This window comes from Schistocerca cancellata, chromosome 5, assembly GCF_023864275.1.
Source record: "Schistocerca cancellata isolate TAMUIC-IGC-003103 chromosome 5, iqSchCanc2.1, whole genome shotgun sequence".
In the NCBI taxonomy this organism is placed as follows: Eukaryota; Metazoa; Arthropoda; class Insecta; order Orthoptera; family Acrididae; genus Schistocerca; species Schistocerca cancellata.
Window position 1 is genome coordinate 383675942 of NC_064630.1, and position 17233 is coordinate 383693174.

At 37.1% G+C, this 17233-nt stretch overlaps 1 protein-coding gene across 7 annotated transcripts in view; it reads right to left on the reverse strand.

The window, feature by feature from the left end:
• LOC126188968 (CCR4-NOT transcription complex subunit 1) overlaps positions 1 to 17233 on the reverse strand; it is a 130015-nt gene that overhangs the window by 72804 nt on the left and 39978 nt on the right. For 3 of the 7 annotated variants that reach the window (XM_049930737.1, XM_049930736.1, XM_049930732.1), the window contains exons 12-21: positions 11016 to 11163; positions 8924 to 9323; positions 3443 to 3624; positions 1956 to 2080; positions 1611 to 1803; positions 1324 to 1518; positions 1029 to 1172; positions 720 to 899; positions 377 to 604; positions 101 to 235 (exon numbers count right to left, since the gene is read on the reverse strand). In XM_049930737.1, the coding sequence (XP_049786694.1) occupies positions 101 to 235; positions 377 to 604; positions 720 to 899; positions 1029 to 1172; positions 1324 to 1518; positions 1611 to 1803; positions 1956 to 2080; positions 3443 to 3624; positions 8924 to 9323; positions 11016 to 11163 (1930 nt within the window). The remainder of the gene's footprint in view (positions 1 to 100; positions 236 to 376; positions 605 to 719; positions 900 to 1028; positions 1173 to 1323; positions 1519 to 1610; positions 1804 to 1955; positions 2081 to 3442; positions 3625 to 8923; positions 9324 to 11015; positions 11164 to 17233) is intronic. The other 4 variants (XM_049930738.1, XM_049930733.1, XM_049930735.1 and 1 more) reach the window with 3 other exon arrangements.

Consider the following 17233-nt stretch of genomic DNA (forward strand, 5'->3'; position numbering starts at 1 on the left):
TATTTATTTAACAAGATACTTTGTTTAGATAAAATTATCCAAAAACAAGGTTTATTCTACAGACACTTATAAATTTCAAAAATATCAATGTGTTACTTACAGAAACATCTATATTCAGATTTTTACACAACACCTCTATCTCAAACTTCAGATTTAATTTTAGGTCTGGTTCTTGATGCAGCTCTGCTAAAACATTCATTATTCCCATTGTCCAAGGATTTGGTGGCTTAAACACCTAGAAACAAGTACAGATTATGAAATTAAAATATTATTTCTACAAATGTTGAAGAGAGCATTGAAAGCTAGCAAACAAAAATTTTATTTCAAACAATGGCAAACCACAAATTTTCTACTGAATGGAATGAATCACACTAACCTTGCTTTTTGCGCAAGATTCCAAGACTTTGGCTACAAACGGAACAACGTACAGTAGTTCCTGTTGCCCTTTGTGGTAAGCTTCAGCTAAAAGAGCTTTCAGGTCAATATCTTCCTGCAGGATCGGCCTATTTTTGGCAAGTGTAAGCATTCCAAGCCAATGTCCAAGATTTTTTAGGAGAGAGCGGTCTGAAAAATTGGCAATTCCTTTATCACTTCGGAGGAGCACCTGTTGAAACAAGAGTTACCACAAATTATATTTTTATGAGTGAAAGATATTAAACTTACACAAATCAGACAGTGACCAGATAGAACACCTGGAATACTAAAGGACAGTAACCTACCTTTATATTTCGAAAGGTTTCTCTCAAGACCATCTGATTCAGTTCTGGTATTTTCAGAACATCAAGACAATTAGAATACAGAGAGTGGAAATTTAGTTCAATGCTCGCTCTCTTCATTACAAGATACTGTGCCATCCATGGATAATATTCTTCTGTAACTATCTCTCTCAGTTCATCACACTGTAATTAAATAATTTAATTTTCCAATCAGTATTCACAAACAAGAAAACGAGAAGATTTTTAAACACACAAATAATTCCTTAAACTGTAATGTTTTTTTACAAAAGCTGCAACTGTCCATATTATTACCTTACTCTGAAGGTTTAGCTGGCTCAAATTATTGAAAACAAATCCAATTTTATCTTGCAAGGCCTCAGGAGGTGCTGTCATTTTCTCTTCTTTTTCAGTAGCAACAAGTAAAGTATCAATATTGGTAGCATTTGCTATCGATGGCTGGAAAAAAATATATGAATATATATATATTTTCAAACATTACTTTAACAGTCTATGTCCATTAATTGTACAATGCTTATCCAATATCATTAACTGCATATGAATGAGTACATATGTAATATAAACAAATCTAAAGGAAGATTAAACTTACTCTTGCTGCAATGGCTGGGGTTGTGGTTGTTGATTTAGCACTGGAAGTGGTTGTTGTGACAGTAGTCGATGTCAAAGTCTTATACCCTGTTGTAACCGAAGGCATTGGAGACAGAATAGAAGCCAGACTAACAGGTAACACTGGCCCTGTTGGCCTGTTAGGTGGCTCTTGTGACTGTAACCCGTATTCTACATACTGGGGAGGAAAAAAAAAGACAAAATTTAAGATACGTAAAGTATGTAAAGATCAGTGCTTTTCTAAGGCTTAGAAGTTTGTGTATCATTTACCTCTATTAAGTGGGGAGGAAATTCGTGGAAATGCGGGATGGCTGCAACGTGTTCACAATACTTATGGTATTCTTTTAACCTTGTTTTAAATCTATCTAGTGCAGCAATTCCAAAGAAGTACATCTTACTGGTGGTAGGTTTTCGAAGAGCATCCAGCACAAATCTGAGGGCTAGTCCTAATGCCATATAGCTGCTAGAAAGAAAAAATGAAACAAATAAAAGCAAACTTAGTAAACTTTAAACTAATAAAATGGAATATAAATCCATATATGAGGTGCTACCTTTGTCTACTAACATACATAAAGAATTAAAAAATCCGCATTCATATATTAGATAATTTACTACCTGACCAATCTCCGTTCAATTATGCCACCAAAGAGCTGTGCTGTTATATGGAGTTCTTTGTCTGGGTATTGAGGAAAAAATCTGTATTCTTCAAACAGATTCCGGAGCATGCAGTTGAAAACTTCCTACAATCATAAAAAATTCTATAAGTGCTCAAGATTTTAAGGCTGTTAACTAGAGGCATTAAAAAGTCTGCAGTAAATGATCAACAATCAAATTATTAAAAAATTTAAATATAAATAGGGAAGTTGGTAAATGGTTCAAAATGCGTGTGTTAACAGAACTGCTGAAATTCACCAAGATTCTATAAAGAAAGAAATGTCTAGTCTTTGCACAAATTGATTGACACTGAATAATATTTGGCAATCACAAAACATATTAAGTAATATACATGTTTAAAAAAGAAAGAAAGAAAGAGGTTTACAGTGGTGTTGCAAATTATCTGTTTGTACCTTTATAACATGAATTTCACAAAATTAATCTACGAACAACATACTGTTGAATCATAGATGATCTTTCTGACCTAGTCTAGTCAATGCTATGTGACTAAAATAAATAATTTCAAGATAAGAATAGAATAGAGGGAAACATTCCAAATGGGAAAAATATATCTAAAAAGAAAGATGATGAGACTTACCAAACAAAAGCGCTGGCAGGTCGATAGACACACAAACAAACACAAACATACACACAAAATTCTAGCTTTCGCAACCAACGGTTGCCTCGTCAGGAAAGAGGGAAGGTGAGGGAAAGACTAAAGGATTTGGGTTTTAAGGGAGAGGGTAAGGAGTCATTCCAATCCCGGGAGCGGAAAGACTTACCTTAGGGGGGAAAAAAGGACACACACACACACACACACACACACACACACACACACACACACATATACAGGCACAAGCAGACATTTCCCCCTAAGGTAAGTCTTTCCGCTCCCGGGATTGGAATGACTCCTTACCCTCTCCCTTAAAACCCAAATCCTTTCGTCTTTCCCTCTCCTTCCCTCTTTCCTGATGAGGCAACCGTTGGTTGCGAAAGCTAGAATTTTGTGTGTATGTTTGTGTGTCTATCGACCTGCCAGCGCTTTTGTTTGGTAAGTCTCATCATCTTTCTTTTTAGATATAATTTCAAGATAACAATGATATGATGTTTATAGCACAGAATCATTTTCTAACATACTGAACTTTTTTCCTGGACACCATAAGTTAATTTGCTATCAATCTAACAATGCTACTTGGTTGGCATGGTGTGACTACATAATAATTCACTATTAAACCATACAAATATTAAGCTAGCTGTCACATATTTGGCTCTTCATATGCTATTATTTTAACTGTATACCAACTACTTATACTTACTCTGTCCTGAAAATTTGGTACATTTAAGATTTTAAAATCACAGAAACACTTGTCTCCATATGAATACTGTTTCCAGAAGTGGATATCTTACGCCCTGAAAAAAATGTAATATAATAGTTGCATTTAACATACCCTCTCTCGTTTACTTGGTGAGTCCTGAAACTTTTTAAGCATTTCCAAAACTTCATCAATTGACAGAGTCGGATGAGGGGGATGATTGTAGATTCTCTGGAAGTAGCTGTTAGCTTCATCTTCAATTTCTTTCGACACTGTTCCTGCCATATCAGGAAATATACTTGCTGTTTCAGCTCCTACTTAAAAGAGATAATATTTATGAAGCTCACTATTTCTCTACTGCAATAAGAGAAAATAAAACATAAAAATTTAAAACTAACAAGCTCTGCATATCAAATGATTTTTTTAACACACACACACACACACACACACACACACACACACACACACACACATATTAAAATTAAATGCAAATAAATTTTTAGCAGTGGATACATAATCTTAAAGCTCAGATAATCTCATTAACTTCGACACTCCACAAGCCATTATGTGGTATGTGATGGATGGTACATAGCCTACCAGTCTCGCCCCCCCTCCCCCCTTCCTTTCCCATTCAACATGTTATGTAGAAAGAAAATTTTCATCTCTAGAGTTTTCTTGGCACAATTGATTAATGGTGCACTTGGAGGTGTTCCGCCAAGTTGTTGTTACAGTTTTATGGACAGTATTTCAATGACCAACCTGTCATCTTCACAAGTTCCAAGTTGCACTGCAATGTACACTCATTGCCCGGACTCCAGCCAGACTACACTATTGTCTGTCTCGCATCACTATTTGGAAATAAATGCGAGTTCAACTCCCAATACACACTACACCCTTCAATGCTCTTTCATTTTTCAGTGCCTGCACTGATATTCTGCGAAATGCACATCCACACAGTGTTTCTCTGCTCTGGTGGACACAATGGCTGGCAAGATCTTTAAAAAAATTGTTTGGGAGGGATCAAACTTTGTTTAAATTGAAGCCTCTGATTCCATTTAGTAATTTTTGTAACATACAAGGTTATTACAAATGACTGAAGCGATTTCGTAAATTCACTCTAGCTACATTAATTGACAAAGTCTCAACACTCACATAGAAAAAGGCAAGAAGTTTTTTATTGTAGCAGCTGCACATAAGATTGCTACTACAAGAGTGCAGCAATGGGTAAGATGGCAATGAGTGCCAAGAAAGCGTATGTTGTGGTTTAAATGCTTTCACCTCAGTCTGCCACAACAATGCAAAAACGTTTAACAGAGATCTACCAACCGCCAACTCAACTCAGCGACGGTATGCACAGTTGAGAAAGCTTCAGGACGCATCCGCAAATGGAAATCAATGGGTTGGCCTGCAGAGTGTGAAGAAATGGTTGACTACACACAGGTAAATTTCACACGTAGCCCACGAAAGTTGATGAACAGAAAAAGCAGAGAGATGAACATACTACAACCCACCGTTTGGAAGATCTTATGGAAATGAGTGAAGCTGAAGCCTCACCACTTGCAATTGCTCCAAGCCCTGGCTCACGATGACAAAGCTAGACACTTTGAATTTTTAGCAAAGTTGTAAAAGTTTATAGAAGAGGACGGGATCTGGAACAAATTCATCTTCAGTGATAAAGCAACATTTTTTTGTGAACAGCACAGTGAACAGGCACAATGTGTTAATCTGGGTGACAGAGTAACACTATGCTATTGTGCAACACATTTGAGATTCACCAAAAGTTAATGTGTTCTGTCAATCAGTTTCAAGTTTATGACCCCTTTTTCATCTGTGAAAAGAGCATTGCAGGACGTGTGTATCTGGACATGCTGGAAAATTAGCTCATGCCATTACTGAACAATGACAGAGTGGACTTAATCCACCCCACTTTCATTGTGTTGTTCCTGAATTATTAAACAGGAAATTGATAAACTGGTGGACTGGTGGACTGGACGTGGTGGGATGATGATCACCAATTTATGTCATGGCCTCCAAACTCTCCCAATCTAACCCCCCTGTGACATTGTTGTGTAGGGTTATGTGAAAGATTCGGTGTTTACACCTCCTCTACCAACAAACCTAAAGAAACTGTGAGCTCGCATCAACAGTGTTTTTGAACAGATTGACAGGGACATACTGCAGTGAACACAGGAAGAACTTTATTATCAACTTGTTACCTGCAGAATCAGTGGGGAGCACATATGGAGGAGCACTTTTAATATGTAAAAAACAATTGATTGTTTTCTATGTGTACACAAAGCCCTTTTACAGTATATCAAATAACAGAGCTACAGTAAATCTTTGAGATAGCTTCAATTATAATGTTTTATTTATTTTGACAGCCTCCTTAATTATGCTGTCCCAGAAACACTGTATGCACCATGACAATAGTTTCCCCATATTTCATTTTGTGATTATACTCAAGATGGTACTCTGTGGCAGCTGACCTCCTTGGTTGTTTCAGTTCAAAATGTCACTGATTTACCTTGCATCTCTCCTGGCCTAATAGTCTGCCTCACGTAACACATGCCACATTCACACGGAATGCAATACACGTCCGGTGTTCGGAGACCTAATTCATTCTTAACACTAATAAGACAACTTATTTTCATTGATTAAAGTGAAATACAATGGATGTCGTGTTTCGGTAGGATTCTACCGATCTTTCCAGATAGTGGGTCAGCATAAGGAAGACTTCTCTGTGTCAGTGCCACCCTCTTTCTCAAGCCATTCTTTATTTTGACTGAAACATCTGCTCAATCTGAGAATCGTTCGGAGCCCTACTCATAGGTATTTTAATTCTTCGGTAAGGCTTCCTTGTCCAAAAATGTTCAAGCTTTATGGATCACAGCACTGGTGGTCAAACTTTTTGGTTCAAGAGCCAAAAAGGTCATTGTAGGGCAGCATCTTGGGCCTCTTATGTACCAGTCTTATTTTTAACTGAAATGGTAACCTTCATAAACAGGTATGTTATGAGCCTCCAATAGGCTAGCTATAGTAAGGATGTGGTAAGTTTGATTCTGGACCCCCAAGTACTGGTTGTTAAAAGGCAGCACCATACAGAACACTTCAGGTCAACTATTTCCTGTTTCATATTGCTGCTACCCTCAGTGAGCCCAAAGTTGTGACACTTGTAATTGCCTGGCAAAGTACTGTTTTGTTGCCTGTGTGAACAGATGAGTAACTGATTAAAATAAATTAACTGTGTTTATGTTTAATTGCATTACGCAATGTGAGACCCGATCACAGATATTTACTAAATGTTCTGAATGTTATTTTACTTCTACTCATTACCTTGTGTTACAAAAGCCTTAATTCAATTTCAAATTGATTGCTACCAAAATGTACCACATTTGAAGACTACCACCTTTGCAACATCCATTCACCAACCCATCTTACTTCTGTGTCAAAATGTATACTGTACCACCTGACGGGTATGAATCAGACGCACAAGTGAGTTTTAACAACTGAAAGACAAACAAAACATTCCCTTCACCGTTACATCCTCTAATCCCGTGGTTGCTGCGCTACTTACTGCTCTGACCCTGAGATAAGTGACCAACTTTACTTTACTTTCCCCACTGTCAGTTAATATTAAGCACATGTTAGAATGTCACTGACTCGGCAACTATTTTTGTTTCTTACTGAGCAGGAAAACTACATTTTTAATCAGCTCTTTACATTAACTGACTTTTTTTATTCTGACTGTTAGTCACTACATGCATAACATTTTAAATAAGTCATAGAACCACAGGCAGCAAGAATACTTTATTCAGTCTGCTTGCAACACACAGGCCACAGTTTGATGACCTCTGGACCAGAGTCTTTAGCACCAAATTTCTTTGTGACAGATGGTGATGGTTCAAGCCATGGAGATAGAGGTATCAGAGCACAGTTTTCCAAAATACACTGACTCAGGGATCTGTCGAGTCTTGTTCTAACATGCCAAGGAAAAGTAACTGGCCTTTATAAAGTTCCATCAAAAGTTTTACACTACAATGGAGAGCATTTGAATGTTCCAGAAACTATTCACATTTTTTTCATTCCATGTGGCCACACCACAAACATGTCATTCACTAGAAATGTGTTGCTCAGAACATGCCAGATTTTGAAGCCTTTGATTCAGTGTTCTACACATGAGGTCTGTTCCAAAAATTTCAGAACATTTGTAATTTCACACTAATGATGTGTTGGAGCGAAATGCAGTTGGCATCCCTGCACAATTCCATGTTTAATGTGTAACTGCTGGAAGCTTCATTGTTGTATATCTATTAGTTACTGTTCAGTGCTGTATTGAGTGGAGCGTCATGTCACACAGTCTGTGGATTTCGAGGTGGCAGAGTTGAAGGAGCAACACTTCTGCATGAAACTCAAGAAAAACCTTTACAGAGACACCAAATGATGCAGGGAGCCTACGGTGTTATGAATGGTTCACACGGTTTAAAAATGGCTGGACAAAAGTTAAGGATCTCCCTCATTCAGAACACCATTTGATGTCTACCAATGATGCTCCTGTCAGGAACGTCAACAAAATTATGCTTGCCAATCAAAGACTGACTGTCGAAAGATTGCAGAAGAATGTTACATTTTAGTTGGATCATGTCATGAAGTCCTGACAACACAGCATCTTGGTATGAATCATGTTGCCACCGAGTTCATCCGACGGCTAATGAGTCAAGACCAGAAAGAACTTCGCCTTGCAATCTGTGAAGGGCTTTTGGATCATGCAAATGAGAACAAGTTGTTCCTTAAGAGAATCATAAGTGGTAATGAGACCATGGTTCAGTCCTCACAATGGGTCAGGAAAGGATCTCCAATGCCAAGAAAAGCTCATCAGGTCAGGTCAAATGTCAATGCCATGTTGATAATTTTCTTTGACTATCAGGAACTACTCTAGCAGAATGGCAACAGGACAGCATCCACCAAATTTAGTCTCACAATAAATCCATTATTTAGACTCATAAACAAGTCTTTCATAAAGGTGTCTCTAAAGAGAGATGGAACTTTTAGTTTGTCCAGTAGATTACCAACAGCAGTAGATATCTGAAGATTAAAGAACAATAATCATACAATAAAAATACAAAAATTTATGTTAAAATTTCCTTAGATTAAGAACTTTTGTCTGTCGTACCACTAACAATGGTACATCTGCTGACTGGCACTTTACTCGATTTGACCCTCATCTACATCACTGCGTGTAGTGTACTAAATAAAAAGACAAAACTGTAAACTTAAATAAAACCATCAACTGAATGGTTAGTATCATCATTAAGGCTCCAGCAGGGATGAACAAATTTGAGGTGACATATGCTTCTGCTTCTACCCAAACAACCATCTCACTTTGCATGTTACAAGGAGATCTATTTTTGTATTATTCTTCCATGCACAGCTTTGTTTGGGAGAATGGCACTTTGAATGTCATACGAAACCAGTCCATTTGTAGATAGATCCCCAGACCTTTGAATTAACCATCTGCAAGTGGGCCATTATTCTGGCAGCCACATGCAGGTACCTTCAAATATCAGTAACAAACATCTTATGGTTGAAAATGAAATACAATGCAATTATCATCCTTACCTATCCTTGCTTTATCCATCCCAGATTGTGGTCCAAGAGAGCGGCTGAGGGCACCTATGGCACCAACCCCCAGGCCAACACTTGGTACTAGTGAAGCTGGGTTGCTGCCTGGACCAGGACCTACTTGGCTGCCGACAGGTCCAGACTGCTGTAGCTGTTGTGGCAGAAGTGGAAATGGGCTTTGTGAAGGTCCAGGACCTGGTCCTGGACCTGATACAGCTCCTCCCATTAAACGAGATGGAGAACCTGGATTTGTAACAAGTTGTCCCAATGCCCCTGGTAGGTTGAAAGCTTGGGAACTGGGAGGACCAAGACCACCAGGGGCTCCAGCAATGTTTATACTTGCAAGACTGGTGTTGATACCACCAATCGTGTCGACTTGTGATGCAGTGAAAAGCTGCTAGAAACAAAAATATCTAGTTAATGTCTGAGGTGCCTCAATATAAAACATCATGACATAAAGAGAACTAAGTGTTGTGAACAGCAGGTAAGTTGTGTGTTCCTCAAGAAAATAAAAGTAAAAAGAGACACATCAGATGCCGCCTACAACATAATGAAACGAGAGAAAGAACAATATGTTTCCGGAGTTATCATTGTGAAGCCATGAAGTTTTACACTGACATTTGCTACCAAGAGAATGAATTTGGCAATGTCTATTCTATTAGCTGATTTCAATATACCTTCAATTTTCAGTTACAAAGGTTTTGTGCAAGCATACATAGTACATTAAATAAATAAGCTTTTACAAAACTGAATTACAGATGGTTTTGCAATGGCCCTAAAAGTTATCAATACTAAGGAAACAAAGGAACAGTGAAAACATGCTTCACCAAAACTCAACTTTACAAATACTTAGGCTTGTGTCTGTGTATATGCGGATGGATATATATGTGTGTGTGTGTGTGCGCGCGCGCGCGCGCGCGAGTGTATACCTGTCCTTTTTTCCCCCTAAGGTAAGTCTTTCCGCTCCCGGGATTGGAATGACTCCTTACCCTCTCCCTTAAAACCCATATCCTTTTGTCTTTCCTTCTCCTTCCCTCTTTCCTGACGAGGCAACCGTTGGTTGTGAAAGCTTGGATTTTGTGTGTATGTTTGTGTGTCTGTCGACCTGCCAGCACTTTCATTTGGTAAGTCACATCATCTTTGTTTTTAAATATATTTTTCCTTCGTGGAATGTTTCCTTCTATTATATGTGTGTGTGTGTGTGTGTATATGTGTGGATGTGTATATGTGTATATGTGTGGATGGATATGTGTGTGTGTGTGTGCGAGTGTATACCCGTCCTTTTTTCCCCTTAAGGTAAGTCTTTCCGCTCCCGGGACTGGAATGACTCCTTACCCTCTCCCTTAAAACCCACATCCTTTCGTCTTTCCCTCTCCTTCCCTCTTTCCTGATGAGGCAACAGTTTGTTGCGAAAGCTTGAATTTTGTGTGTATGTTTGTGTTCGTTTGTGTGTCTGTCGACCTGCCGCACTTTCATTTGGTAAGTCACATCGTCTTTGTTTTAGGTATATATATATATATATATATATATATATATATATATATATATATTTAAAAAGAAAGATGATGAGACTTACCCAACAAAAGCGCTGGCAGGTCGATAGACACACAAACAAACACAAAACTCTAGCTTTCGCAACCAACGGTTGCCTCGTCAGGAAAGAGGGAAGGAGAAGGAAAGACAAAAGGATTGGGTTTTAAGGGAGAGGGTAAGGAGTCATTCCAGTCCCGGGAGCGGAAAGACTTACCTTAGGGGGAAAAAAGGACGGGTATACACTCGCACACACACACACATATCCATCCACCAAATGTGATTATATATATATATATATATATATATATATATATATATATATATATATATATATATATATATATATATATATATATATATTATATATATATCCTAATTCATATTGTTGACTTTTATGTACATTGTTTCAAATTAAAATATCTGCTTTGGGTAACAACAACAAAAACAATAATAAACAATAATTATACCCAATGCTCCATTTCTTAAAATAGTGTTAACAAGAAAATAATATGCCTTTTTTTCAGAAGAATGGATAAAAATCAGAAATGTTACTCACCTGTCCCCCAAGAGGTGTACTAAATGCAGGTTCAATACCTCTGTGGGTTCTCAAGACTCCAGGAGGTGGTTGCCTGGGTTTGCTCATCAAAATACTACAGTTAGCAATCATTGTTAATATTGCTTCCGAGAGTTCTTGAGAAACATTCCTTAAAAGAGAAAATAAATAATGAATGAATGTAACGTCAAACAATGGAAAATCCAGGATGGAATGTAACAATACAAGAGAAGGAAAGTTGCTACTCACCGTATAGCGCAGATGCTGAGTCGCGATAGGCACAATAAAAAATTGTGTGAATATTTTTATTGTGCCTATCGCGATTCAGCATCTCCACTATATGGTGAGTAGCAACTTCCTTCTCTTGTACTGAATATAAGATCAATTATTCAATGAAACATAGAAGCTTATACCAGTTAAGTATGTAAGGTATTTAATTTCTGGTCACTACAAAATTACTGCTCTGGCACCAGGAGAGCAAATTTCAGTAAAAGGCTTAAGACTTCTAACATTTTTTTTTTCTTTTTTATCAGCATTGCCTTGCTATCTATGGTGGAAAAAGAGGGAAAAGTCTGTATGTTATAATTTAATGACAGGATGGTTCTAAGTAATACAACAAAATTTAATAATAAGCAGTGTGCGACATCCACTGCTGGGTATAAGCCTCCTCTTAGATTTCTTCATGCATTAACCTGTTCAGCTTATGCGTCCATAATGCTACTGCAATTTTTATAATGCTATTTAGGCACCTTTTACAGGTTACTATCATCATTCACAATCCAGCAAAGACCTTCCAATGACTACCTACCATACACACACTATCTGTGTGTCTTGTCAGATCCGTTTTGTGTGTGTTTATAATTATGTCTTCCATTCCTGTCTGTTCTGGTTCATTGGTTTGTTTTCCTGCAGTTCGTGGCAATTATCACTGTTGAGTGACATTCAGTGTCTGAATGATTTTTACTTCAGAAGGACATCAACTGCTAGTCAAAATTGGTAATACATATTGCTCATAATCTTTCCATTTCATACGCTAGAATCATTTTGTAAAATAAGTTTATCCAAAGTGCTATAGGCCACATTTTATTCTTCTATCTGATGTAACTTTAGTCATCCTAACCTGTAGATTTGGTTGAAAATGAGCCAAACTTTCTCAATCTACAAATCCTATACATAATAATATTTCATTCTCATCCCTCTTACTGTAAAGAAGACACGTCAAGTTGCAGACAGGCACAATTTAAATTTTGCTACACCTGCTTCAAAAGTGGACCTTGTACTAAAAATAAAAACATTCCCTGCTGTCAGGAAACATTCATTTTGTCAGAGCTTTAACACTTGTGGAGGGTACCACACTTTATGAAGCTGCCATGTGAGATATTAACTAATGCCAATATTGCCAGTCTCTGAACACACTACGCTATATCTGGTGCACCAATTATTAATGGTACGAGCCAATTACCTTCGATTCTTCTTAATTGCAGTAATTTTCTTAATTTTTGATGTAGAAATCGCACTAATCCTTCCAATTGTAATTCTTTTCAAAACGAACTTTATATTCTAGAGAAGTATACTAAACCTATGTTAACAACTCACTCAAACCACCCATTCCACTTAGATTAAAGGGTTACCTTGATAGGGTAAATTAAGTAAATAAAAATTACCTTCATTAAAAATTACATAAGACAGAATTAAACTTAGGAAAAGCATATGTTTTGAAAACATAAAACTAGAAGTTTAACTCTTCTATTAACTTTTCTTAAAAAATTTCACTAAATAAATGAAATAAATAAAATCTTTAAACCGGTCTTAATTTTAATGATTATACTTTATTGTTCGTTTGCTAGATTGAGTCTTCTTTCTTTTTATATTTTTTTTAGGCTAGATTAGTTCCTACTTTACTTTTGATTTTAGGTTGAGGCTATCAACCTGAATGTTTACAGGCTGGTGTTTATTTAATTTTTTATTAAGGTATTCAGATGATTAGCTACACTATATGGAACTAAATTCAAATTCAATGCACCACTATTATGAGCTTTAGGATTTATTTTTCTATTCACAATTGGTGGGCTAACAGGATTAGTATTAGCAAATTCATCACTTGACATCGTAATGATCAAAATAATAATTATATCACTATCAAATGTAATAAATATTAATTTTATTAAATTAAGACACCCAATATCAATAATGCTTTTCATTATCCTACAAACTTTTCTAGTTGGATTGATAATACACGATTTACTCTACTTAATTTATTTGCTTGTATATCTCCGTTATCAGAGAATCTTTTTAGAGTTATAATTCTCAAGATTTATAATTATAAAATATTTCAGGATACATCAAATATTGAAATAGCATTTAGTAGGGTAGTTCACATCTGCCGAGACGTAAATAATGGTTGAATTATTCGAACCTATTCCTCAACCCTTTAGTGATGCTATTAAGTTAATTTGTAAGGAGCAGCCAATTCCTATTATATCTAATTATTTACTTTATTATTTTTCTCCTGTTTTTAATTTAATAATTTCCTTGGCTGTTTGAGTAATTTTCCCTTACTTAACTTATATATGAGGCACTGAGAGCACAAGCGGACTAACCCACACTTTTTGTGACTTTGAGGTATTGACATGTTGTGATAACAGTATACGAGTATTATGCAATGCATGTTGATCTGTTTGTTTATCTGAAGGTTTGTCTAATGTAGCAACGTAAACATTGCTGTTGCACTCAACCGCCGATAGATACCGTTGAGAGCAGGGGTGGACTATGCGTCATAGTCCATTTGTGCTCTATGCTCTCCGTCCACTGCCATTGCGCGTGACGCCGGCGAACGAAAGACTTGTGTATTTAGTGTGGAACAACGTATTGGACCAGTGACCACGTGGACGTGTATTTCAGTTGATCAGCATGGCAGCCCCTGCGAAAAGCGTGGAGGAGCAATTGGAAGGTTAGTTTGTATTGTGTTCCATTCCTTTTTTGCGGATAACATTGTCGATTGTACACTAACGCGTTCATATGCAAACACGTCTAGATGTACCGTATCTCGAATGGTGACTTTGTTCAGAAAATGCAGGTTGTTTTCCATACGAAAACAGAATGACATACAAACAATACTTTATGTATTGCTATTTTGTGTAATCAAGTAACGATCACTTGTAATGTTATGTGTACAACAATGTTTTACCGCCCGCCGAGTTGTGTTGAGCAATTGCTTCGCCTGTGGATACCAATGCACACGTTGACCATTACTGTAGTGTAGTTAATATTACATTGAGGGATGGATATTGTTATTACAGAGATGTTTGCGTCCGATGGGGACGTGCCGGGAGACGCGAGAGCGAGCACGGCTGCAGCAACAACTGTTCCAGAGGACGTGCCAGAGACGAACGACGATGCCGTGGTACGGAGCCGAGGAAAGAAGCGCCTTAGAAACGAAGATAAATGGCTTCGTAACGTTAGGAAAGAACGGAGAGCTCTAGGTCAAGAGTATGTAAACCGTAAGGGTAACCTTGTACCTCGAAAGGAATTGCGGAAAATCAGCGAGTGTACGTGCCGGTATGAGTGCCACAAACACATCAACGAAGAACAGCAGGAACAAGTGTTCAATGAGTTTTATAATTTAGGCAGCCACGATCTGCAGTCGGCTTTCCTGTTTACCATGATTAAAGTCGTTGATAAAGCACGGTCTTACGTAGGTCAGCAACATTCACGTAGGGAGAAGACGAGATTGTATTACTTGCTCAATTCAAATGGGTCTGAAACGAGGGTGTGCAAAAGATTCTTTCAGAATACTTTAGCCGTATCTGCTGGAAGAATCGATAGGGTACTCAAGAATAAAGGGGAAAAAGCCACCCCTCCTCGTGATGGTAGAGGTAAAGGTGAACCTGGTAATAAAACACCTCGCCACAAAGTTGATGTAGTAAAACGTTTCATAGAAAAATTCCCGGCGTATGAAAGCCATTATGCGTATCATAAAAATAACGGTAGAAAGTATTTAGGACCAGATTTAAATTTATCAGTCATGTATTCACTGTACTGTGCAGAGGAGCAAATGCCCGTTTCTCATTTTATTTTCCGCAAAATTTTTTACGAAAACTTCAATTTGTCATTTCATCCACCAGTGTCCGACTCTTGTCGAACATGTGATGCTTTGCAGGTAAAAATAACAGCTGCCGATAATGATAAGGAGAGGACGGAGTTAATTGCAGAACGTGAATTCCATCAGCAAAAAGCTGAGTATGCACGGGCAGGTTTACATAGTGATACATTGCTTAGCAAATCAGATGGTAACGTTACAGTGATAACATTTGATTTGATGAAAACTTTGCCTACACCGATCATCTCAACTGGAGTTTGCTATTACAAACGTCAGTTGTGGACATATTGCTTTGGCATCCACAATATGCACAATGATGATGTATACATGTTTCTGTGGCATGAATCCATTGCGTCGAGAGGGCCACAAGAAATTGGTTCTTGTTTGCTGTACTTCATACGCAATTTTGTCAGGACTGAAAAACTAATTATGTACTCTGATCAGTGCGGAGGCCAGAATAGAAACATAAAGGTTGCTGTACTGTGCCAATACATTGTCAACAGCTCAGAGTTCTCTGTGAAGGAAATAGACCATAAATTTTTAGTTAGCGGACACTCGTACCTGCCCTGTGATCAGGATTTTGGCTTAGTTCAGAAACGAAAAAAGTATTTTCCTAATATTTACCGTCCTAAACACTGGAATGATGTGGTAGTGAGTGCCAGAAAAAGGAATCCATTCAAGGTAATTAATATGAATGCGGAATGTTTCTTTTCAACAAAACAACTCGAAAGAAACATCACGAATCGAAAAATGTCTTGTGGCAATTGTAAAGTACAATGGTTGAACATACAGTGGCTGCGGTATGAAGCAACCAACAGATTCAAAATATTGTATAAATACTCGAACCAAAACCAAGAGCCATTTCAGGAAATTGATGTGGCCAAAGAACATCCACATGCATCAGCAATCTCAAACTGCTTTATCCTAATGGAAATGTAATTACAGAGGCAAAAAAGAAGGATCTGCTAAGTTTGCTTCCGTATGTACCTCCACTTCATCATGATTTCTACAAAACTTTACAAACGTCATCAAATGCTGTAGAAACATTGCCTGTGGATGATTTTGAAATGTAACACAATGCGTAACATTACAGAAACCAATGTAAAATGGTACATGTAATGTGTACAATGTATACTAGTAATGAATACTATTGTCACATGCATCAGCGTACTAACGGACCTGTCATTGAGAATGTTCAACTACTTGGAGCGAAAATGGACTAAGCCACAACAAAACTGCTAATATTCTACTATATAGTACTTTTGTAATTTATCTATGTCAAAATATTGTTCAATAAAACCACAGTTACATCATATGCATGTTACAAGGCTGCAATGTATCACAAACATACATTATTTGTGGGCCCGTATTATGAGACCTGTTTCCTCCATATTGACTTCTCCGGGGTTAGTCCGCTTGTGCTCTCAGTGCCTCATATGTTCGTGGTGGATTGAATTTGAATTTAGTTCCATATAGTGTAGCTAATCATCTGAATACCTTAATTCCGGAACAACATTCATCTTCATTTCAATCTTTATTATAATACTATTTAACAATTTCATAGGATTATTCCCTTACATCTTCCTAAACAATAAGAAACTAAACCTAAACCATCCCATCCTAATAAAATTCTAATCAAATTAGGACTAATAATTAAAAAACCTATAGAAAGAATAAATATTAAAACAATAATAATAAAACGATTTATATTTTTTTCTCCCGATATATAGTCCTCTCTGGAATAGGAAAAATTAATGAAGACAAAAGACTACCACCAAAAACAGCAACAAACAATAAACCAATTATAAAATTGAGAAAACATAAGCTTGAATTATTGCTACTGCTGATTCTAGAACTAATAGAAGTATTTGTCCAATAATTAATAGTGAAATTAAGTTTATTGCTATAGATGGTCCTGTATTTCCTAGTAATGTTAATTTTGTACCTGCTAACCCATTAGTAACCCCCGTCCATATTCAACCAGAATGATACTTCTTATTTGCATATGCAATTCTACTATCAATCCCTAATAGGTAGATAATTGTTTTTCTAGTATAAATAGTACATTTGACTTCCAATCAAAAAGCTTGATATTAATCAAGAAAAACAATCCTAATTTTAT